Source organism: Rhopalosiphum padi, chromosome 2 (genome assembly GCF_020882245.1).
Source record: "Rhopalosiphum padi isolate XX-2018 chromosome 2, ASM2088224v1, whole genome shotgun sequence".
Lineage (NCBI taxonomy): Eukaryota > Metazoa > Arthropoda > Insecta > Hemiptera > Aphididae > Rhopalosiphum > Rhopalosiphum padi.
Window position 1 is genome coordinate 63,567,073 of NC_083598.1, and position 26,768 is coordinate 63,593,840.

The window sequence follows — 26,768 nt, forward strand, 5'->3', positions numbered from 1 at the left end:
GACCGATAGGCGATAAGGTGCTTATTTTTGTTTTTTTCTTAGATAATAATATTTATAGATACGGCTTATGATAAGAAACATGATAACTGATAATATGTAAACACTGCATATTATTTACACATCTTTGCGCTGAAATGAATTTTTAATTTTAACGTCGTTATTGTTTAAATAAAATAATTAACTCGTCTTAGTGTAATACTAAGAGCCTCCAATTATTGGTTTATCGTCTAAGTGGCACTAGTTTAATATTTCAAAATGCCAAAAGTAGTTTCTCGCAGTATAGTGTGTTCGGACACCAAAGACCAAGAAGAGTATAACGAGGAGAAGCCATTGCACTCGTATTACTGTTTGTGCGGTCAAATGACGTTGATATTGGGTGAGTGATTGTTAAAATATAAAAGTTTTGAATCCAGTTCTAACAGTTTACAGTTTTAGGTTTACCCAAAAGTTTCAAAATGAAACATTGTTTATGTTAACATAATATTCTTCAACAATGTGGCATGATGATACTAATGTTTATTGATTTTAGATTGTGCTTTGGAAAAACTACCACTACGCAAACGCGATGGGGCCCGAGTAGTTGATGGCTCTAAACATGCCAATAAAATGACCTATGATCAAGATGAAACCGTGTACTTGAAACGACAAGAAGGCATCGAAAAACAACATAGATTGAAGTGCAAAAAGTTTGTGAACCTTAATCATCTCTTGTAATTCAATACTTACTAAGAAGAATTATTTTACAGATGCGGTTTATTTTTGTATTATAAGCACCAGCCAAATAATAATGTTTATTTTATTGTAAATGGGGCTTTGGTCAAATGTACAGGTGAGGGTCCTAAAATGGACATCTATAATCAAGTGGCTGTAGAAAAACCGAAGAAAATCATGGTCACCAAACACACTAAAAACATGGGCAAGTTCAGTTCAGTAACAGTATCTACTATTGATGAAGAAGAAGATGAAATTGAAGCGGTAAGTGATTGTTCATCATATTTAATATTATATTCTGATGTTTGACACTATTAATATATTATTTCACTAATAGAGGGAAGTAGCAGATTCATATGCCAACAATGCGCGTATAATTGAAAAGCAGTTAGAGAGGAAAGGCATGAACAAACGCAAGACAGCAGAATTTGTAGAACCAGAAATCACATTAGATATAAAAAGACATGCGCGTGGTACATTGCTAGAGAAATAATATTTTGTAATAATATTTTTATGATTTAATGTTTATAATGTAATATTCCTCTGTTATTTTTAAATAAATAAATGTTTGACTTGCGATTGGAGTGTTATTTTATTTTGGAATTTAATGGATTTATATTTTATAAACAAATTAATTTAACGATGGATTTTCATCGTTGACTAACATTTGATACACGAGATCTGGCGTTCTAGACATCAATGCTGATGGATTATCATATTCATTAGTGGGATTGTGTACATGTTCATATAGTTGTTTATAAACAGCAGAAATCACTTCGTTTGATTGCCGCCTAACCTTGCTTAAATGTAAAGGATTTTTTAGACAACCAATTTGTGGTACTGCTACAGTATGAGGCATAACTAGCATGCTTTCCAATTTACCCTGTAAAACGATAATTATTAATTAATATTAAAATTAAGCAGCAGTAAATTCAGTTGGGGAACATTCATTTTGTAGAGAAGATTGACATTTTTGTTTTGTCCAATGAAAGAACATGACAATTTCATGTGGCATTCTGTCATCAATGACGAGGTGTCAAGTGTGAATATGTAGAAGGACAAATTTTTGTTGGCATAATCACTTGTTGGACAGAAAATAATGTAATGTAGTCCATCAGCTAGGTCCACACATTGAAAACAGGAGAAACAAAAACAAAATACTGTTTTGTTGTTTCATTGTGAACTAAGCTTTATGTAACTATTATTACATGTAATCCTCATTATAAATTTAGGGTTATACACTACATAATATTAAATTGATTGCTAGATAATTATGAGCAATTACCAAAAAATTTATCAGATTTTCAGCTTCCATTCCTTGGATCTGAGATAGTGGAATATTTGCTCCATGACCTTGTAAAATTGTTTGGATTTCCTCAAGATTTAAATGTGTGACAAGATAGTTTGCTTGTTCAGTAGAAACAATTTCTATTTGCACAGCCATTTGAGCCTTGAAGCACGATTAACAATATTAGATCTAATATGCTGCAATCAAGATATGTAACTAATCTATCCGTTTTTGGTTAACACACCTGCAATTTTTCAAGTTTGTCCTCAACATACTGGTACTGCTTTAGAGTTTCATATATGTCATACAAACAATTGAGATGGTAAACGGCCATATCTAATGCAGTTAGTCGAGAAGCACTTAAATTGATTGCTTGAAGTAATGGTTCTAAGACACAAGATACTATCTAAAAAGAAATTAAAAAGTCAAAAAAAAGTTTGAACAAAAAATTCACAATATTGATTATTAATCATACCATGGACGTGTCTTCTTGTTTGTCTTCAGTAACTGCAGCCACTGACAACACTTGCCTGAGGATATTTAATAAATGTCCGATACCAGGTGATGGAGACAAATCTAATGGCGGTGCTTCAATACGTTCCAAAAGAGTATCCCGTACTAAATTTTGAAGTTTGTTTAAAAATACACATTCCATAGTTTTATGTAATTCTTCAATTGTTTGACACAGTTGTCCAGAAGGTACTGTCTAAAACCGACATTTTAGTTTAATTAACAAATTGTATGATTTAAATTTAATAGAAAAAAAATAATAATATTGTATAGGTCTGTTATTGTCCTGCCAAGCAGAAACTGTAGGAATAAAAAACATGATCAATAAATCAATAATTCAGTTAAATAAAATATAACATATATTATAGATAATATAAAAAAAAATTATAATATATTTATAGTTAATAAATATTATTAATTTTTTTTTTTAATATCATTGATTATATAATATATTATTTTATTTTTAATTCTATAAAAAGTATAATAAATACTAAATAATTAATTTATTAACCACGGTCTTCTAATTGTATGGTTTACACTTGGCAGGAAATTAAAATTTTTAGTCGGAAATCATTGATCAATATAGATAATACTTAGTACATACTACCTATGTTTTTATAGGATTAGTTTAAAAAATGATTATATATATATATTTTTTTACTAGGAAATGTGATTTTATAAAAACATTTTTTTTATCATAAAATATTATTAACCAAAAGTATTAAACTAAATCTATCACTGACATTCATCATTCATATTTACAAATATATAGTAACTAATAAGTTATTATTTTAGGTTTATTTGTAAACTTACTTTGATTACTATCTGGAGATAGAATTTCAATGAACTAGCAACACCATAGAGGTCAATTGGGTTTTCATTCATATGCAATATACTTTCAACACGTGATGCTAAAGGACTGCACAATCCTTCAGTAATGCTACTCATACATAATGCTATTTCTTCATCGACATCTATGTCAATAATGAAATTAAACAGAAATATTTCGATTTGAATAAATGTTTGATATTAAATCATATAACAGCGATGAAAGCAGAACAGTATACTTACTTAATTTATCACAGTTTTTTAACAGATAAGCAAGATACTTCCTTTCAATTGGAACATGATCAATCAACCATGATAACATATTGTTAATGTATTGTCGTATGTCTTTTGAAAATGTTTTCAATGATGTGTCATTTGAACTGTTTGCTGCCAGAGCATCTATGAATCTTTGTGCGACTACAGATTGTCTAATTGTACAGTACTCTTCTAATACATATCTGAAAAACAAATACTTTAGTTTATTATTAGTAAAATATTATGTGGGAATTGATGTAATTGTAATAAACCATATAAAGAGTTCAGAAAACAAGTAGTCAGAATTAAAACTTACTTAAATAATACTGGTCGATCTTGCAACACTTCCATGGCAAATACAAGTAGAGGACCAGTAACTGTGGACTCAATGTCTTTACAATACAACTGGGTCCATCTATATAATACTTCCATTGCCATTTGCTAAAAGTAATAAAATACTTAAAAAATTATATACTTATTGTTGGTTCTTTGAATATTAAAATTACATTTTTAACTTTCTAGTTACATAACTTCCTAAGTCTCAATTAAAATGTTAAATGAATTTAATATTGTATTGTATCTTGTTTGTTATTCTCTACAAATAACTCAAGATAAAATTACAGGAGGTTTTCTAAAATATAAAATAAATAATACTTGATAGGTGGAAATCTGTTCCATCAAACTAAGTGCTGATGTTTGATGACCTGCTTGCATAAGCACTTTACAATTGTTGCTAATATTTTGGGTTTTGCGTAGCGCTGTAAAAAATTCAGGAGTGACATTGTTAGACCGCAGACAAGCCACCTCTGAAGAACTCAACTGGAATGCTTTCACATATGCATTTGCCAATAATTGTTGGTTGGATACACTTTTTCTAAATATAAACATATCAATGAAATAATATTTAATTTTTGACTATTCCATAAAATGTACCTTTCAAGTTGCAATCGTTTTGTAAGTTCAATTAAGTTTTGAGTGTCGGTTTTAGTATCTTTTAATTGTGATGACATTGACATGACAGATGTGTTTAGAGAATTCACATTATCATGTAAAGCATTAATGGCATTTTTCACTTTTTCAAAAGATGCTAAAAAATTCTAAAAAAAAAAAAATTGAATATTGAGAAATAATAATAACTTAATGTAATATGAGTGTTAAACTAATGAATAAATTGGTTATGTACATTTATAGAATAGTAAATTATATTATTATCTTAGAAAAAAAATTAGGCGATAGGTATAATTATGTATTCTAATATGGTTATTACAGAATATAAGTACAAATATTAAAAATTTAGTTTTTTTGCATAATATTTTTTTTATTCAAACAAACTTACTTCATTCAATGCAAGGCTTCTTTTTTCTATTTTAGTTCTTAAGCCTCTTCTACATTCTAAGGTATTTTCAGTATAAAACTCTGATATCTCTTTTAACGCTTCTAGTGCATCCTACAATATTTTACAATAATATTATGAGTTATAAATATGTTTAGGTTAGTTAGTGTACATACATGTATAAATATGTTATATCTAAAATAAAGATATCAATATTTAGGTATCATAAACATTTCTAGAAAAATTAAGAGTAGAAACTGTTAAACAAATAACATTAGAAAAGTACTTAAAGTACGCCTCTTCAAACATAATCATTAAACATATATATTTCTGGTAAATTCTAAGACAGAAGCAAAACCCTCCTTAAACAACACACTATGACAGCTTCAAATAATAAAATATTGTATGGCCTCTATACATTTTGTTTCATGGCCCTTAGTTATGTTATACATATATTATAACATTGTACTTCTATGCTATATAATATATATTATACATATTATAATGTCAATGGCCATATATAGTGCCTATACAAGAAATATTATTCAATTTTTTTTAATTTTGGTGTAGGTATGAAATTTTAACAAAATACAGTTAAACTATATTATTATAAACAGAATAATTTACCTTATCACTTTCTAAATGTGTCTCCAGTACACTGGTAACCCTTTTTGATATTGCATCTTCATCTACAGCCATGATAATGTTTGATGTTAAAGCTCCAATTATTGATAAATGTATTAGTTTTTTGGTTTATTTTTACAATAGTGGTAAATACCTTCTACTTCAATCTGAAAAGTTCATGGTATGTTAAAAAATTATTTAATTGTATTCAAAAATAGAATTTAAATAGTAAGTGAGCCTTTGAATGTTTGGTAAAATATTATAGTGATTGGCGAAATGGGCATCAGGTACTTACCTAAAAAAAAAAAATCATCAAAGTAATATACAACATAAAGGTAGGTTGTTGGTATATGAAAACACTTAAAAGGTTATAAACTATTAACTAATAACAGTAGTATAAATAGTATAACTAGCATATAGCAATAAATGTCTTTATTCCATATCTGTGACAAGTGACAACTTTACTGACAAGTCCTCATTTCCTCAACAGTCAACACTTATCAGTTATTCTTATATGTTGTCACTGTTTTTTATTAAATTCAAATCATTGAATTAGGTATATGATAACACACACATATATATATGTATGTTATCATATAGTTCAATATTTCAAACCAGAGATTTTAAATAATTTAAAATATATATAATTATTTATTTAAAATCTCTGTTTCAAACATAGAATAGGTACCTACAACACAGGACAACCTACTAGCTACTAAGTACTAGACTACTGTATTAAAAATAATATTATGATTTCTTCTTTCTGCTTAATACTTATTATACATAATATAAGATATAAGATATTATATATTAATTAATAATTAATATAATGCATATTCAATAATTATTTATTATTTTGTGAACTGCGGACTGCCGGACTGCTATATTTATTTGATTTTAAGTGAAAATAATATGACGTTTTTTTCCTTATATTATACAGTTGGTTTGAAATGCACTGGACATTTTTACTATTGCCCGTAAGGAGTAAGGAGTAAGGACATAACTACATAAGGTACCACCTAGACCTAGATCCTTTATTTCAGTTTAAACACTAAACCGACTACGCTGCGGAAATGCTTTCGCAAATACCTACGTCCCGAGTCTCCACGTCCGTGATCCGTGACGCAATCAATTTACTTCACTTAGATCCTATTTATTGCTATCAGAAACCACTCTCAAAAGTCAAAGTTGAAGATTGAGGTATTTGTACAATTTTAAAAGACCTTGGTGGACAGGGAAATCTAATAAGTATAAAATGTACCTATCTCTAGTATAAGCAATTAAAATTTTATTTTTACAAGGTTTTTATTACAATATTGCTCCATCCCCTTATAGAAATCTTGGCTATGCCAATGGTGACAAACACAAAAAAAAATTATTCCATTCATAATCGAAAATTACGGAAAATACTTATTGAAAATTGATTTTCAATTTTTGCTGTATACCAAAATAAATAGGTAGGTACCTAACTGTAGAAAGCATTCACCACAATATAATAGCATTTTCCAGACACGATATAATTTTCAGAATATCTTGGCTCTTTTTATTTTATATTACCGTATTTTTGTTTATAATATTTATAATATTTAACATTTTATTTGTAAGTCAAAGAGCTTTAAGATTTAAAACAAGTTCCTCCTACGTTTTTCTTACAGCAATTAAAAAATGTCGAAAATACTCAGTCACATTTTTTTTAAGTGTTTGAAGTTCAAATTCTAACGACATTAAGTATTCAAAGGAATAATAATGATTTACTCTCAATTATTTTTGTTATTTTTCATTAATAAAAAAATATATAATTATCGTAGACTTTTAAAACATTCTGCTATTACTAAAATTATTATTTTCTATAGATACACAGTGAAATTTTCAAAATATTTTGACACATTTTAAGCTATTTATAATACGAACTTCAATTCTCATAATTCTGTGGTACGTAGTTTTGACTAATAAGTTAATAACAATGACGTATAATATAATTTTATAATTTTAATAAAATAACATATTCGATGTTTTTGACAATAATTAATTCTGACTATAATACCACAATCACTACACTACTAATAGAAAGATAAATTAGGTACAAATAATACGTAGTAACTAAATAAATTAAAATGTCCTTACCTATACGATTTTGAGATACACACTGTTTTCACTTAGAAGTCAGAATCGTTTTTCGTATGCTATGATTTATCATTCAACTACACATAGTCGCATATAGCCATATGGGTAGATAGTAGGTATAAGGTCGTATACCTACGTTTTTAATGTTTTTATTGTCTAATATCTGATATCTATATTAGTATTGTTTATCAAGAAACATTGTAATTTTAGAAGTAATAATTGTGTTTTTTAGATTCAAATGCAGGGTGATTACAATGATGGTAAATTAAACAAAAATTATTAATTAAAAAAAGAAAGCTTGTTAAATGTTAAGTTTAAAATTTTAGAAAAAAAAATAACTTTTCATTCAGAAATGTTTTTAAAATTATTGTTTATATCTGATATATAAGTGTACTTACACATGGCGGGTGTTTAGGGTGTTCAAACACCCCCCGAAATATTTGGTTTTTTTAATGGTTATTTACTTATTCAATTTTAATGTTAATTTTGTTATATCAATGGTTATATTTAAAAATATAGTATTGTAAGTATACCTAATTTTCATAAAAATGTTTTGTATATCTATTTTAAAACTTTTTTCTGCGTACGTCCCTGGCTCCCTGCTTATAATACTATAGGAAATATATTTACCGCAGTGACTGTATTAAGTCGAATTAAATGGGTAAAATATTTTCTGCACTGATGATGAAAACCTCCGTATATATAGCCCTATTATGTATTATATGAATCTAAACCTCCCTATATAATATGTATTCGGGTTACTTTGAAATTTGAATTTTGTTGATAATTTGTTGTGATTGATCACGCGCGAGAGTTGTACAATACCGCTAGAGTTGTATATATCTATTATATACTTCACCATTTGTTACATGGAAACTTCTGCAAGTAGGATCGATTTTAGACTCGATGGTACCTACCTGTATATGTTATTTATACAGTATAAATAATATTATATTATTGTAGCCATTCCCCGGTTTTATGGCCTACAACGCGGTCGCCCGTCTCACTGTTTGTTTAACGTTTTCAAAATTCGACACGCGCGTAAACACACAAATACACACACGCAGGTACACACATACACATGGACGGGCGCGAGTGCAATGTGTAGATATATTATAATTAATAATATGTACCTTTAACGTGTTCGGTGTTAATATTAGAGGTACACGTCCAACACGATGATTTATTATAAACGAGAAAACTGTTATAAATTATATATATACATATAGATGATAGGTAAATCGCACAAACAAATACGGTGAGGAGTTTATCACAGAACTACAGAAGACGCCTATCCATGGATACCGATGTTAAAAAATTGAAAATTGAGTTGTATATTATACTTTTATAATTTATATTTCATGGGAAATAATAATAACGCGGAATAACTACCATATTTTAATCTATTCCGCAGCACGAATTTAGGTAAAACGTAAAACCAATTACGTATTTTGAGCGAACCAAAATAATATTATGCAAAGTGTAATGACATTATCTTCTATTTTACTAATGACATTATTACGAATAAAAATGTTAGAATTTCACTGTATGGAACCTTGAATCTAAAATGTCTATGTCGGTGGTTTCTATTTCATACGATGATCACTGCAGTGGTCTGTAATTCAATTTAGGTGGAAAAAATAGATCTTAACTTAAATATAGATATAATTTATAAATAAAATGCTCAAAACAAAATTTACTTGTACCAGTTGTACCTAAAATCTATTGAAATTTATATTTTTATAATTAATACTATGATTTTATGCGTCATTACTCATTATTTAACAAGATTTATTTTTAATTTATATAATATTGGCATATTGTATCTATTCTACCAAAAAGTATGATTTATCATTGATTTACGAATGGATTCTTGTTTTGGTGGAAAAATTATGTTCGATATGGAGCTGGAAAAATAGTAATAATTAAAAAATTATAGAGTGATCAGTGATCACAAATCAAATTTTAGAATGTAGATCACTAGATCAGTATAGAACCTAAACTATATTATCTACTAGTAAAGATATATTATAATTATTTTTGTATTTATTTATTACGAAAGGTTAATTAGTTTTACATTATTTATTTATTAATTAAATTTCTATGCCTGGAATTTGAAAACAATTGATATATAGTACAAGCGGTATGTATATCCAGATGGAAAAATAAGTGTAAGTAAAAGGGGCATAGAGTCGATCAGCCTCGGGTCTCGCAAAAGTTCTCGCTGGCCCTGATTATTCTTCTATATGCTACTGAGATAATTATTGATTGTTATTAAATGTTACTTAGTATTGTAAATATGTAATTTTTTTAGTGAAAGCGTTTAAAATATCAAGTATGAAGAAACTAATTTGTATCATAATGATATTGTATGTATAATTATTATTTTATAGCTATGCTTTTTCTGGGAAAACACTGTGTCAAATATATTTGCAAAGACGCGAACGTGGCATTTTAGAGATGTGTATATAAACAAAAATATAATAGACGTATATTGTTATCATAAAATGTAAAAAAAACCAAAGAAACACTCACAGAGAAACATGTTTACAGGTCATTTTAATGAAATTAACTAACGAATTAAAAAAAAAAAAACATTAGAATTTAATATTAACTAAACAATAGTGTATATAATGTTCATTATTGCACATCATAAGCCGATCTTATGTATTAACATACTATATATATATATAATTTAATATTATTTATTATAATACTAATTATTACTATATAATACAGTTTATTATTATATAATTAATATTATGGCTAAATAATAATAAGACCCTACCGAAGTAATTATAGGTCTATAATAATAAAACGGTTTTGATATATATATATAATATATATTACAAATAGGTGACATCGAAATTACAACCCATTCCAACATAATATATATTACATACCCTACCACATTGATTGTCTAGCTAACAACGTTTTCGATTATACAACATAATATTAATATTAATTACATAATATTGGTTTATATTATATTTATTTTTTTATAAAAGTATACATGAATATTAGAAAAATACACGATATGAAATAGTTTATGGAAATAAATTGTCACGAAGCGTTTGTCTGGCGGTCCCGGCCGGTTGTGAAGTTAGAAAAAAAAATGTGATTTTTCAAAAAAAGTCGTATCACAAAGTCGTAGACGAAGCAAAACCCTGTTCTCACTTTACACGGTTAACCTATACATCACAATAATCTATGTCGCTGAATGCTACAAATCGAAAAGTTTTTTTTTTTGAACAGAGCGGGTAAAGAAAATAGGTTCAACAAGAAAATGTACATTTTTCATATACAAATACATACAATGCATAATACATATGAAATACACTAATATCTATACAAATATTACAAATGATTACAAACAATAATAGTAATAATTAATAATATTAATAATAATAAATATTATTATGGTTTATAAATTTATAATATACTTTAACAATACAATATTTATTACATCGGTGAAACGTTGTGCAGTTGCTTGTCAATCTCGCACGAGTACGTTGTGTGATTGCGTTTCAGGAAATGGTAAAGTTGTTTGAACGTGGGCCTTAGGTTTTGATCACGTTTCCAGCATTGGCACATAAGCTCGTAAATCTCGGTGGGGCACAGGTTGGGTTTGGGTAGTAGTACCTGGAAATGCGAATTATTCGATAATTTCATCATTGGAAAATATGTATATTATATCTTACTATGTAGGTACATATTTCATGCGCAATAATAATTATATTATATGTAGGAATTGTTCGGAAATATAATGATTTCATATTTATATGGTTTATATTATATTTTATTCATTAATATCAAATTTCAATTTGTTTAGTAGGAGACTCAATAAAATATACTAAACAAATCCGACACGACAGTATTAAATGATAATATTATAATAATTATAATTTTTTATAATATTATTATTAATAATAATTCATAGGTTGGAATACTTATTAAAAACGACGTGCTATTATAATTTTATAGCATTATTAAAACGCAAAAAATAATGTATTGTACACCAGATTTTTATAAATTAATTTAATGTTTACATGCAATACTATAGTGTGACAGGTTTATTTAACTTTCTTAATAACTCGAATATTTCGATAATTTGAATTGTTATCTCATTCATTAATAATGTCTATATACACTAAAATGCTTGATGTCATAGAACAATTAAAAAAAAAAATACAACTCAAAAAATACATTAATACAAATTAACATTATTATCCACTTAAAAATTTGAATTGTCAAGACGAATAATTGGGAAATGTTGAATGTGTAATTATATATCCAAACCATAATTTATTATAGTAGTATTAAATGGTACCTATTTATTTTTTTTACCCGAATATGTTATGAAATTTTAATCACGAGAACAATATATTTATCATTTTTGACGAGTTAAATTGTATGTAAAAATTTAGTTTTATAACGAAATATTTACGATTTCTGGACTTTCCTAATAAAATGTATAGTTTCGAGTATTATTAAGAGTTGACATTTTAATGTGAGGCTACGTTTGTCATCATTTAATATTATAATATATTAAATTAAATTCAGCAAACCATACTCAGTTTAGAACCATTTTCAAACTAAATGATTTATTATTGTTTTAAAATTTAAACACACTCATTTCAGTTGGTTTACTCAACTTTTGAATTTCACGATCATTATTTTTAGCTTATAAATATATTTAGTGTGCATCTTTTATAGCATATTTGTATCTACTGTATGTTTAAGACTAATAACTATAAATGCAAACTAAACATTGTACACAACCAAAATCCCAATATATAAATATATATATTTTTTAAAAACCTAGACGTTTGCACTTTTATCACTTTTATTATAATAGCAGTATAGCTTATCGCCTACACGGCGCGGCGGGTTCCGGTCCTTGGAGTTTCGGGTAAAAAACGAACAAGTAAAACATAGACTAATATAATAAAGACACATTAAACGAAATAAATGAAGGACGTTTAATAAGTCAATGTGCCACGAACATTCTCACACGCATGTCGTAATAAATCGAATCTTATAATAAAATAGAAAATAATGGGTTAGATTGACATGTGAGTTATGTAGGGAAAAACACAAATAAAACGAATAATCGAGCGAGAGCTTATTATTTAAATTCTAAACATTTTGATGGAGTACTGAAACGGTGATGTATTTATTGGCAAATAATTTATAATTTTTTCGGTATGAACATAATATTATTATCAGTAACCACGCCAATTATAATACGGAAAGATGTGATAATAAATACTGAATTATTGCAGTAAACCGAGTTTAGATGGCACGAATTAATATGTTTTTAATTTTGCATATTTTTATATAATATGATATAGTGTCGTATGTTAATAGTTTAGGCATACACAAAGTACCTATTTAGTCACAAGTTTAAACTCACTTGTAGCTCTCCTCCGTAATACATCTGTTCAGCGTTGTGTATGACCTGTTCGTTGGTGAGGTGCGGGAATGGTTTATCTCTAGCCATGTTCAACAGTTCCCACATTGTTACGGCGAATGACCATACTGTACTCGGACATGTATATCGATCCTATTTGGATAAAGAAACATAAGTATGAAATTTTTCTTACGGTAAAATTTTATCTGGTTGTATCCAGACAATCGTATATTAATAATTATGGGTTGCACTGTTGCTTGATAATATCCAACCATCTACTCGAGTTCCTCTTTCTTCTTATTCCAAGTAAATAATAACAATTCACTGTAGTGGGAATAATATATGTCAGAATAATATAATACAATTTAAGTAAGACAAATTGTATTGAATATACGCTGTATAAGTTATAGTATAATGTAATTATAATACGTTATACAAGAATTGCGCAAATACGTAAAAGTACAGTAAGGATGAAATTACATTTTTTATTTATGTACCTATATCATTGTTATTTAAATCAATAAGATCACAGTGTTCTGCGGATCTTTCTGCAAGAAAATACCGTAATTCGAGGTTTGTACTTTGAAAGTAATGCTCATGCGAAATCTTTGTTAAAAAATTGTACCTAGTAACTGAATATATATTATAGTATAATGATTGTCACACAAACACACACACACACACACATATATATATATATACATATAAATATAATAATATTACCTACAGTTTAAAATTATTTAAATATAAATAAAAGTTAATATATTTAATAGATAACCACGAGTCTTAAGAATAAAAACATTATTTAAAAATAAATACAAGTTTTAAGGTGTAACGGAAATATAACTAAAATATAATATATACTTTAGGGTACACAATTACATGAATCGATTTTATATTTTTATACATTTATCAATATTGCAGTTTTAAGTATATAAGTATTAAAGACGAAAAATGAATTATAACATCAATGATGATCATCATTTTTACAACATAGGTACTTTTAGGTTCTTTACACATTATTATACAATCGTAATAATAATGAATTTTTGTTTTATAATATTTTATGTATAATATATATTACCAGTAGTATGCTTTCCCACGGAAGCCATCGGATCGGTGCCGGCGGTCTGTTTCCGATTTCGCTATAGTCCTTTTTGTAAGCCGGATTGCACACCGCCACGTCGGCCACTTTAATCGAATAGCCTCTCGAAACCAGACAGTTTCTATTTTCCGAGAAAAAAACACCAATACACATTAAGCGGATTGCAGGCATGTATTTGTATAATAAATCAATGTCATGTATATATAATGTTAAGTATGATAACAATATTTTAGAAACTCTGAAAAAACGATTTCAGTTTACCTGGCCGCCAAGTCTTTGTGCACCACGTTCTTGGATTCTAGATACTTCATGGCGGATGCGATTTGAGTGGCCATGAACATTAGCGTCGTGTACCTATACAGTAAAAATATTCACACTTTAAAACGTGATCATTTTTATTTAAAACTACTCCAAGAATACAATCGTTTATAGGCTATACTGACCATTGATTGTAGTCTTAAACAGTTCAAAAGTTATGATTTTTTTTTATCTTCGAATACTTAACTACTAATCATCATCATTTTTACAACATAGATATTTTTATGTTCTTTACACATTATTACATAATCGTAATATATTGATGATATATTTTAAGGGGGAAACATATGTTTTATCACAATATTTGTTTCATAGAAAATAGAAATCGATTCAGAATGTTTTTCTAGCGTGTTCGTTTATACGTACAATATTGTTGGGAAATTGACGAATTTACCACTAAATTCATTAGACATATCAGACAATATTGCAAATTTGCAACATAATTAGTAGAGTTATTCTGTGTATACTAATTTAAATATTAGGAAATACACAGATTTATAGTCATGTATATTATATACATAACTTATTAACTTACCAATTTAATTTTAAAAATGTAATCAACTTTAACTTTATTCAGTAAAAAAAAAAATAATTATGAGGTATTTCATAGTTTTAGATGGTATGATTAAAAAATTATCTACCAGATTATAAATTAATGGTATACTTTTATAAAATATTAATTTTTTAATAATAAAATGTTAAAGAAAATAATTGATATATTTATGTTTTTTTTATGTACATTAATAGAAAACAAATTTTAGTAAAAGTTTAAAGTAAAACATTCAAAAACTTCTCGTTAGAGATTTGATTTAAATTTTTAATACGACAAAATTTTCAGATTTCAAAAAAATTATTTGTTAAATAGCTTACAGTATAAAAGGGTGGTTGGAGTTTATACTCGATATTATCACATCAATGTGTTATATTAACTATAAAATCGGTAAATCGGTAATCGTCTTACGTGAGTGTGGAGTGTGTCCTTAATACAATGACCAGGTCACCAAGCTCGGCTGGGTACTCGGTGATCAACCACGGCGGTGACTCATTGGTGCACACGCCGAACACGCGTACCAGGTTCGGGTCGAGCAGGCTGCACAGGAACTTGACTTCCCTGGTCGAGTCGGAGTTGCAAGTCTTGGCCGCCACGCGTCCGTTGTCCGTCATACGGACGTCCATCGTCGTATCGCACACGGCCACTTCGCCCAGGTGTGAACCACCAAGCTTGCTGACCACGTTCAAACAGTACCGCGGTATCTGAACAATGTCCGCTTCCCGGCACTTGTATACTTGGCCCATGCTGGGACTAATGTTCCACGACACCGACGGGGGTGCCATCTGAAAACGGCCATATGGTATAGAGTTATAGACGGTTATTTGAAGTAAAACCATTAACAGTTAAATCCCATTTTTAATAAGAAAGAAAAAATAATATTAAATGGACTAAGCGGTTATAAACCAAAATAATGACGATAATAACGACAATGGCACACGGCTTATCCGATAGCAAAGAAAGAAACTCATCCAATTGTACCTATACAAAACTTGCGAGGTAAACTTTATTTACACGTTATGTTGACGAAAAAAATAAAAATGAAAAATGATATTTTTATTTTTGTTTGATCCTCTTGATAGGAGGTTAATTGTATCGTCTTTGCATACCAAGTGAATTGCATACACATAATATAGATTTAATAAGTTTCGACGTTGATTAACCCATACATTATCATAGCATAATCCGTTTTATAACTACACATATAATATGCACTAAATTATATTTGTACATGTAAGACATATTATAGGTTCCAATTGTTTGTAATGTTGGTATACAACATTCAAATTGAAACATGTAACATCAATATTATGTTTCATTTAAATAACGATAACTCATTATACGAGTCTTTATAATGTAAATGATTTGGAATTGAATATATCTACAAATTCCAATGACAATTTGATATGATAATTACCTGCACAAAAATTATATTGATGTATTTTATTTTATATATTATAATAATTACTTTATCTACGTGACAAAAATTAATACAAGCTATATCGAAAGCAAATTATTGTATTTGTCAGTTGATAATACAAATCAAACAATAGAGGATAAATCGATACTATACTTCAGTATATATGGTCGAGATAGTGGCTAATGAGTATTGTACCTTCATCAAATTATCTATAATTTAGTGGTGGAGTATGAATTATTAGCTGTCCAATGTTATAATGTCTATAGTATATTAAATAATTATTAAATAAACATTTATTTTAAATATTTAACTTTTAAAATATCTATATGGTATAATTATATAATATATGTCTTATTATTTTTTTATTTACGAGTATGTTATTTATTTTTTCTATAAAAATAAAGTGGTTTCTCCATACAATTAGTTTTGTAGTATAAATCATTTAAAAATGGAAAATTCCTTTCGGTGAACAGTATTCCACACAGAATGGTAATAATTTGTGGAAGTTAAATGTTATTAGATTGTTTGAGGAATTTTCTGTTCAAAAAATAATACAGATTACAATTTTATCCCATAAATTTCGTCTTTTATGGCCTATAGTTATTTGATTTAGATTCGCTCTTTCGATAATACGTGTAATAGGCAGGCATCTATTTTAACAAACATTATATGTTTCATTATTATTGAATTAAGCCGTCTTTTCTACGAAAAATATCACTGTATACATTTCATAACAGAGGGAAATTAATCAAGCTATAGACTATAGACTAGCACTGTATATACACGTATATATATATATATATATATATATATATATTGATATTGTCGATTGAAATGTATGTATATGCTTGGTATAATGGTATTATATTAATATTATAACATAGGCGATCAATCAAATAGTAATATATTAAAATATTGAACTTTTTTTATTTGAAATCCGATGTCGTATACTCGTGCCGTAGTGTAACATATTATCTCCGAAACGGCGTCCAAACTTCGAACGAATATAATATATATAAAAAAATCAATAATAAAATACGAACTTGGTATTCGTTAACGAGAAAAAATCACCTAACCTATCCTTCAGTCGACCACTACTATCGACAGCAAAATGCGCGAATTCGGGTACACCGTTTCTGGCTCGCATGTGCAAAGTTTTACTTACTCTGTGCTTTTCGCGGGGCGCCGTGTGGAATCTTTTCCGGGTAGTCGGTATGTCGGTGTTGCTGCATTGGAGGTGTTTTGGCCGGACCGGGGCATCGACCTGAATCGGCACGGGCGGAGGTGGTGGTTGACTCTGCAAGCTTCGGTAGTGCAACGAAGTGACACTGTCTCTTGTCGAATATTCGGTAGCCCGAACGTCGATCTCTAGACTGCTCAGCGATCCACGTTCCGAGTCGCTGCGACAAAATTCTTTTGCAGAAATCGTGCTCCTCGCATCTGAAACCGAAACGCACGTCTTTATAACGTACTTATATCTCCGGAGTTTTTCCACGAGCATCACTGGTAATAAACGAGTATGCCTAAAAATGTTTATCAAATTTTGTCCACTTTTCAACATCAGTCATAAAAAAATTAATTTACACTAAATATTTCTCTTCGGGGTCTTGTATAGTTCATATAATCATATCTGTTTAGTAGATATAGGCCAATATTCAGAAAATGTGCTATAACTCGTAGAGGCCACTCGTGGCCTTTGCTTAAGTAATTAATGATAATTAGTGTAAGTATGGTTATTTACGGGTATCGGGCTATCTAAACATGCTCTGCACTAGCACTACACAGTACACATGTCAATAGCACTATCGTCCAAAAATTAAGTGTGATTTTCTCATATTATGCTATTTACGGGAAAAATGTATGTACTGAGTAGTATGATTTCATTAATTTTTATCTTGTTATAAAGAGGATGATTTTCTACGGAATTTATTGGAATTAATTATTCTGAATTATGTTCCGTATAACTAATAACAATAGTAATAACTAATAATAAAACAAAATCTTGTGAAAAATAATCATATTCAAATTCGTATTATATGGCTTCAAATTAGAAATTTTAAAATCGAAATCTAACACTATCGGTCATCGGAAGTAAAAAGATGTATTCTTTCCAAAAAAAAAAAAAAAAAATATATCAAAAATGGATTACTTTACGAGGCGTGAGACTTTTTCCTGTAAGGCATGTTCTTGAGTAAAAAACAAGTCACACGTAGACCCCTTAAACATTATATTCTTATTCTTGCACAAAATTGGTGAGAGGTTTTACAAAGTTCTTTAAATTAATTAAATTAGGATAGGTTTTTAATTTTTAATTTCATTATTGTTAATCTTTTCTGTTTAGAGCAGTTGTATGCCTTTTTCCAACGGATCTATAAAAATAAATTTACTTTCTCCCCTTGTGTACCATTCAAAATAATCCCGAGTGGTCTCGTAGACACCCAAGCAGGTTTCGTTGTACTTTGATTCAAATCCGTTTATTCCGCGTACTGATAATAATCGTATTCAAGAATACGATACAATAGTTCATACGGTTTTACACTTTATTTCACTGTCGATTTACCTACGCAAAATAAACGAACAAGAGAGACTTACCCGGGTAGTATTAATTATTATATTGTTTTCAAAATACGAGTGGCATTGTTTAATTCGAAAGTTGTATGCACAGTAGCAACTAGCAGTTACGCGTATTTACATTTATGTATCTTTGAAATATTGTTTTGATACTTTGTATTTATACAAAATAATAATGATGTGTGATGTTTTAAGATCATATATGTGATTAATTATTTTACAGCTACTGCCGAACAAACACATTTTTTTTTTCATATAGTTTTAGTTAAAAAAAAATTACGATAATTTGATACTATAGTAATAATTATTGAAGGTTCTTTTTATTTGTCTTTTATATTATTATCAATTTGAAGACATCATTGGTTTTTTTCTAATTTGCACGGTTCTATGTAAAATTTAAAATTATTTATAATTATAACTCACAATTTAAGCAAATTTATTGTTTTCATTAATAGTACCACATAGTGTCATAGTATTGACATTGAATTTTAATACAATCATAGAACTGTTAAAAATTATCTTAACTGTTAATAAATCCTGTTTATACTACATACCTTTGGTACTCCGAATCGTCTCGTAGTCTTTGCGAGCTAGTAGTGGCGTTTCGTAGACAACGTGTTGTGATTTGTCGTAAGCGTCTGACGCAAAACTGTCGCTACGCATCTGTTCGCCGACCGCCAATGGGTTTTCAGTGATGTGCCGATTACCGCTTCCGATGACCAAACCATGACTGTGGTTGTTGTTTTTGTTGTTGCTAACGGCGGTAGTGTTGTTGTTGTGAGGTGATAGGTTCATGAATATGTCCTTCATATTGATGGCTACTCCAAATGGCTTTTTAAATATCGAAGTGCTGATTGTCTGATGCTTCTTGCGGCGACTCAGAGCTAACACAATGGCGCAAATTCCAAGCAAGATGAGCGTGGCGGCCGTGAGCACGCCGATGAGCACTTCTACTAACCCTCCACCGGTTCTGTCGTCCTTTTCTTTGTGTGCAGCTGTTAACATAGACGTGTTTTACTTAGTGTACAATACTTTGTGCGTTAAACTTACACATTTATAGATATTTATTGCATTTTCCCGAAGTAAGGAAAATAATGTTCATCCCTTATGGATGTATCTCCCACGGGGATAGCATACGAATAGTCTGTCCCTGCGGGATTTTCCATCTAAAATGGAACCACCCATCAATAGCATCTCTCTTGTCTCTCGTCCGAAGAAAGGTATAGAATTGAACTTATTTTAGCCCGATTGCACTTTGGTTAAAAAGGTTAGGTTCAAAATGCATTTGGATTTGAAAAAAATCTAATCCAATTGCACATTTTTTTTTCAAATGGTCAATCGGAATTGGATAGAAATGTGTCAGAAGTGCAAATGAATATACATTTTTTTTAAAGTTATTCCATTTATACAATGTGTATGCTAAGCCGCTAAGGTTTCAAAGCGGAGTGTAGTAAGACTATTTTACTGGACTGAGAGTTAATGGTTTATGCATCCCGTTGATAGGATTAATCTATACGATATTTGACAGCAAGATCACGCCTAAATGTTCATCTGTTTCGGGTGTTGTTACAGTACCTTTTTTGAAATCAACATATTTATCTAGATCACAACAGACCTCTTGAATAGGTATGAGTGATAGAGTAGTATAGGAATCTCCTGCCAAGACCAAAAAAGGCGTAAGACGGGTGGCGTGCTTTTAAGGACACTACAAGATAAATGAATAAATAAGAAGCGATATAATATAACGACAGTCGTTCTGCAGCAGGTATTCTCATATATAATATATATATGTACCTCATAACTGCGTTTCCAGTCCGAATATGGAGCGAGTCGCCCCTCTAGGGATTGTGCCTCGTTAATAAATGATGCCACCCAATCCACTTCTACCCTTCCCCTCACCCCGCCTAGGGTAAATCGAATAAAAAATAATAAAAAAACAACAACAGCCACATGAATATATTAAAAACACTTACTGGTGTCGGGCGAGTCCCAAGGAGGATCCACCGCCCCTCCAACTAGCTGTTCATCCTCGAACGGCGCGTCCGCGTCCACCGTCACGTTCTGAGCCAATGGCTCTGAAAAAAAAAAAAACAAAAAAATAAATAAATAAAAACCGAGAGCTGAGAAATAAATTTACAAAACATTCGTACAATATTCAATCCAAAACGCGAACGCGATTTGTGGCGATTTATACACGCGCTTAAACGCGACGGACACCATAAATCATTGTGTACAATCCTCCGATTCTTCTTTTATCTTTCTTTCTCTTTCTCATATTACATAATACATACAATATACATAAGGCAATAAATTACACACATGACCTGCCTTTATGTGTATATATATATTTGACGGTAGTGGATTGTTTGACAAATAATTTGGATAGGAAAAACATATTGGCATTCGTTGTTGAATATTTTGTGAATTGTGCGCGCGTGATGCGATGAACAAAAACCGCATACTATGCAGTTGTCGAGAAATTAGTACGCGATAGCGCGTGTGATTTAGTTTGCATTGTGTATTACACTACAATTATATTATTATACTGACATGGCTTACTAACAAATAACAACAACTCTTTATATTGTCGGCGTGGTGTATTAAATTGTCAGCGATTGTATTAAACTGAGCTTGTTCTAGAGGGTAAAATCCGACAAAAAGTAATTAACTTTTAATAAACAGTAAATTGTATGCAAAAAAAGTCGACGAATAATGATGTCGATCGAATTTTCGGTTTTTGTACATCGTGGTTAGGTAATTAAATTATTTTTAATTTTTTGGTAGACGTTTCATGACGGCCCGTTTGAGTTAAAAACAGTATACGCTCGCCAAGTAGTAATAATTATAATAATGAAAATGAATATTGAATTCCAAAATTTCAAAATGATTAAATTACGTGACGAGCAGTCAGTGGAGCATTTGAGAGGGATGGGGAGGAGGTGATTGTAACAAATGCATCCACCTCATGATCCGATTAATTAGTAATTAGCTTAGTAATTAGCTCAGTAGGTATTTTATATTTTTTCCTAATTATTTTGAAAAATACTGATCTCTCAAAGAACAAATTACTAGATCCTTTTTACTATTAGTAACCTGTTTCAAAATTAAAAAATTTGTATCAATATAAACGCAATAGGGTATACTAAAAGGGTGTTATAGTACCTAATACAGTATATACTTATAGTGTACATATAATAGTTTTAATCTCGTCCCTCCTCACCATTAAACTAAGTCAAACACACCTCGCACTGTGAGCAGCTTAGTATATTTTTCATAGTTTACCTATAGTAATTATTTTGACCTATCTGAGCTAGCACGTCATGTATTCTTTGTTTATCGTTTCAAATGTACTTCAGGAGAAATCTATACATTACGACGCTGTAATTGATGTAAAAAATAAAAATTACGCATCTAACTTATAACATACACACACACACACACACACACACACACACACACACACACACACACACACACACACACACACACACACACACACACACGCGCGCGCGCGCGTGCGCGCGTCATATACATTTACTGTTCGCGACCAGTCGTTGCTCGCGGGTTTTTGCGGTCTTTAGGGGTGAGCGGAGGTAGATCGGAAGGTGGGGGGTGGTGGTAGCCTGAATTTAAATAAAACCGAGTCCGTTGTGCCGGAAATAAATAGCTTCATAAGACGAGTTCCTATATATACTTTCGCATAATCCCCGCTCCATAAATAACCCGCTTATAAAGAACGAGAGAGGTATACCCGGTACTCGGTCATAACTTATACACACACATACATATATGCGTGGTATGTGTATGTGGATATTATGTGTGTGTACGGTGCTCAGCGGTCGAATAAATGATTCAGCTTTCGTACGTATTGTGTGTGCGTGCGCGACTCGGTGCCGGGTGGGACGGATGTGCGCGGAGAGAAAGACAAAATAATAATAAAAGGAAAAAAAATCGCAAACTTTTTTGAAACTGCGGTGGCGGCGTGCATATAATATAACATACATGTATATTATTGTGTATAATATATGTATTTTATGAAACCGCTTAAACCTAAATGTGAGCGGCGTGCCTGCTCCGTCGGAGACGAAAGACTTAAACTTGCCCACCGCGCCTCCGCGTGTCGCGCGCGCGTGAAGTCTCTCAGCTGTCAAGGTCTCGGAATATTGTGACTGTTAACCATTACCGCTGCAGCTGCTGCTGCTGGGTTATATTATGGATATACTGCTCGTGCAAAATATAATATAGTATACCGTTATAGTCATATTTAGTGGCGACGTTGTCACGTTGATCGTTCGTGTTCCAGAAAAGTCTAGAGAAAAATGGTTTTATTTTTATCAAACATTATGTGCGATTATTGTAATTGATAATAACAACATCATTCGAATTAAAAATTGAAATAATTATTAAAAGTCTTAAGATTTTTTTTAACGCGTGTCCCAAGTAGATTTTATATTTAATACCAAATATATTTGGTTTATAGCTCATTGATCGTTTTGACTTTATGATCGATGTACACGTTTAACTGTTGTTATAGCTTATGAAAATGAAAAACATATACCTCACTACTCGATGTATTCACGAACTGCATAAAATAGCGTATTTGATTATACGTGTACAATTAATTTCTGTATGATGTTATTGTACGTTCGAACGAATGGATATTAAATTTCAGGGAAAATATTTATGTACAAATATTGCACACACAGAACGTTGCACAAAGGTTTTATTTTTAATAATAAAACGATGATTACATAAAATTTATAATAACGTTCTTTGTTACTTTAAGTGTGTTTACCCGATAATACATAAATAAATATAAAAACGTTTCAAATTAATACGGCTCTCGATCTTACTCTGTTAATATTGAGATACGCGTTGCATACGCATCTTTATTATTCGTGCAGTTTGTATTGATACAATATAGTGTGTACAAAAAGTCCAGAGGAAAATGCATATATAGTCTTATTACAGGAGTTACGGCTGGCGTGGTTTCGAATATGGCACGCGGAGCGAAACTTTTTATGTGTTGATAAACGACGTAATAAATTTCATGATTATAAGCTTTGCCGCCGGTACCTAATACATGATTCGTACAATATAAATGTAGTGTGTTCGAAGGGGTTTCCCAGTAAAAATTATTGTTGGTTCGGAGTTCTATATTTTTAATAACGAATTATTCAAGTGAAAAATAAATCGATGTTTCAAACAAACCCGTGTATTCAAGAATAAGTTAAAAAAAATATACATTTTATCCGAGATAGTTTGGAGTATAATATATTATCATAATATACCGACATTGTTATGCGTTTATGCTCCTTATTGTCGATATGTCTATTAATGACTTATATAAAATATAAACTGAATTATTATTCAGAATACTTAGTTCTACATAGTTAAATACGAAAAGATTATTCGGTGCTTTGTTGGATACATATAAACATAATTAGGTATATATGGTACATTCCTATTTTCTTTTATATTGTAGTCTAAAACTATAAAATACATCGTTCTTAATAGTTAATCATTTATGTGTTATGGATATTATTATTTTAAAGACTCTTTTAGGTAAGTTATATATTTTAAAAATATTACTTTAGTGTACATACATTTTGAATCCAGAATAAAAAAATTATTTGTATATTTGGCTTAATGATTTATAATCAGTATAGATTTGTAGTTTTTTATTTAAAAAAAATATATTAAAATTACATTCTATTTTAATCAGTTCTTAAATTTCCAACTTCTTAAAATTCTAAGACTTAACCTCAAGGTTATGCCTGACCTAGATTATAAATAATATTTTAACTATTCGAATTTTTATTGGAACCGTTAGAATAATTAGTCTCGATTTGCACCACGCATATATTATATGGTATACGACGACGTCGCGGTTCTCATGACATTATTGCACGACGTCAATCCTCGTGCAGATGTCAGTTGTCTGTCAAACGCTATTAAGAATGTGATAATAATATTGTGTTGGATTCTATTTAATCGTATATTAACGTCACAGGCAGACATGTCTGGGTTTGATTTACATGTGTTTTACATGGTTAAAGTTCTAATTGTCATTAAAATAATACATCGTTTACGCGTTGCAAGACCGTTTATATAATTACAGGTCGATTGTTTTAACATTGAAAACTCGTTATTTTGAAAAGTATTCCATTAATTCCAGATAAAAGGAGCACATAAAACGGTACATCCTACAAAATTGATGTAAATCCACTTTACTCAGCGTTAATAAAGTAATAAGTCATTATAAATAACTAATAATAATAAGTAATAATAAAAAAAAATCATTCAATATACGAAATATATTCATAAATTTGATTTGAAAAATATTCTGTAATATATCCGGCATTTAAAAATATAGACAAATTACAATAGTGATTTAAGCGTAGTTTAGATGAAAAAAATATGGACTGTATAAATAGTGCTATAGAATTCATAGAACTGTATAAATTTGTTTCTGCATTTGAATTAATGCGACAAAATGAAATAATTATTATGCCTATATAATTCAAATTATTTTAATTTTCATGTACTTAAATAATTGTCCTGCTTGATAATATTTTTGGATCATCCTTTATGTGTGTAAAAAAATAATAATTGAAATATAATTATAAATTGTCAACGTCCGTATATTGCTGTATATAATAATTGGACATATCTAACGATGAATATTATATTGTCATTCGTGAAACTACAAAATATTTAAAAAATACTCGTGTAGTGTGTACAACTCAAGAGCTAACCGAATACTACTACATATAACATGTAATTATTATACAATTGAGTTCTCCACTTACAAACGTAGGTTTGGTGGTAAAGGCATCCCCAAGGGAAGCGGGTGGCAGGTGGTCAGAGCAATAATGATATATTTATTATTAAAATTTAATGAAATACATAAATTTTGTCGTCAGTTGCGGGGTGGTTAAGAAAATCTACTTATACCGGAAAATGTGTAAACAAGAGTGGTGTAGGTAAATTGCCTATTCCAGTCTCCGTGTTGTATCATAATTATTTTATTACCGAGGTGCATAAAAGAATATTATACGTTTTATTAGAAAAAAAGGAAAATTCGCGTCATAAGCATGCGTCGCGTGTATAGATTATATAATTAATTTTTCACGGAGTTCAGGGTTTTATTACCTATAAAAAAAAAATTAAATAAATCATGATCTAAATAGTTCTTACCGGAATCAAACTTCACTTCGCTTATCATTATCCATTTGTTGTAGAAGTAAAGTTGGATTTTCACGTACTTCCCAACATGATTATGCAACTGTATGTCAACATCTCTCGCGTTTTCCAACACAGTATCTGGCATGTACGTGTACCAAACCGATCGTCCGTGATAGTGTAGTCCACCCACGCTGAACTGTACCCTCGCTTTTGAGAAAACCTTGTGAAATTCAAAAAAAGCATACGTCGTAAAATACAGATAGATGAAAAGATACGAAATAAAAAATATTTATTAAAACTATAAGTATGGAAGAAAAAACGATTAAAATAATGCAGATAAGATGTTGACTGAAAAACAAATTGATATGGAAAAATAGACTAAAAAGTAAAAATAATAATTAAAATTCGAAGTAGTAGCTCTGCTGTGTAATACATTTTAAGTATACTTCATCTCAGTTTCTACTTCTAATGATACTTTATGATTTATTTATAAAAAATTTATATTTAATGCTAAACAGTTTCAATAACAA

The 26,768-nt window shown here is 29.8% G+C and overlaps 3 protein-coding genes across 4 annotated transcripts in view; 1 reads left to right on the forward strand and 2 right to left on the reverse strand.

Annotated features, from left to right (window-relative positions):
• Positions 1-1,290, forward strand: LOC132921649 (STING ER exit protein). The gene is made up of 4 exons (XM_060984787.1): positions 1-376; positions 530-686; positions 747-975; positions 1,049-1,290. Exons 1-4 carry the CDS (start codon positions 256-258, stop codon positions 1,202-1,204), a joined length of 663 nt encoding a protein of 220 aa, XP_060840770.1. The 5' UTR covers positions 1-255; the 3' UTR covers positions 1,205-1,290.
• On the reverse strand, positions 1,285-6,047 carry LOC132921648 (conserved oligomeric Golgi complex subunit 6). Its single transcript, XM_060984786.1, has 12 exons — positions 5,845-6,047; positions 5,553-5,716; positions 4,929-5,039; positions 4,526-4,689; positions 4,247-4,466; positions 3,909-4,033; positions 3,581-3,795; positions 3,323-3,483; positions 2,475-2,705; positions 2,244-2,405; positions 1,997-2,161; positions 1,285-1,594 (listed from the first exon to the last, which is right to left on the reverse strand). The coding sequence occupies exons 2-12, from the start codon at positions 5,622-5,624 to the stop codon at positions 1,343-1,345; spliced, it is 1,878 nt and encodes a 625-aa protein (XP_060840769.1). The 5' UTR covers positions 5,625-5,716; positions 5,845-6,047; the 3' UTR covers positions 1,285-1,342.
• A 4,206-nt stretch (positions 6,048-10,253) lies between these two features.
• Positions 10,254-26,768, reverse strand: part of LOC132920542 (discoidin domain-containing receptor 2-like) — a 158,220-nt gene continuing 141,705 nt past the window's right edge. For both annotated transcript variants that reach the window (XM_060983016.1, XM_060983015.1), the window contains 9 exons: positions 26,251-26,458; positions 21,024-21,125; positions 19,605-20,045; positions 17,645-17,919; positions 15,471-15,844; positions 14,453-14,545; positions 14,171-14,312; positions 13,090-13,239; positions 10,254-11,315 (listed from right to left, as the gene is read on the reverse strand). In XM_060983016.1, the coding sequence (XP_060838999.1) occupies positions 11,136-11,315; positions 13,090-13,239; positions 14,171-14,312; positions 14,453-14,545; positions 15,471-15,844; positions 17,645-17,919; positions 19,605-20,045; positions 21,024-21,125; positions 26,251-26,458 (1,965 nt within the window). In that variant the 3' untranslated portion in view covers positions 10,254-11,135. The remainder of the gene's footprint in view (positions 11,316-13,089; positions 13,240-14,170; positions 14,313-14,452; positions 14,546-15,470; positions 15,845-17,644; positions 17,920-19,604; positions 20,046-21,023; positions 21,126-26,250; positions 26,459-26,768) is intronic.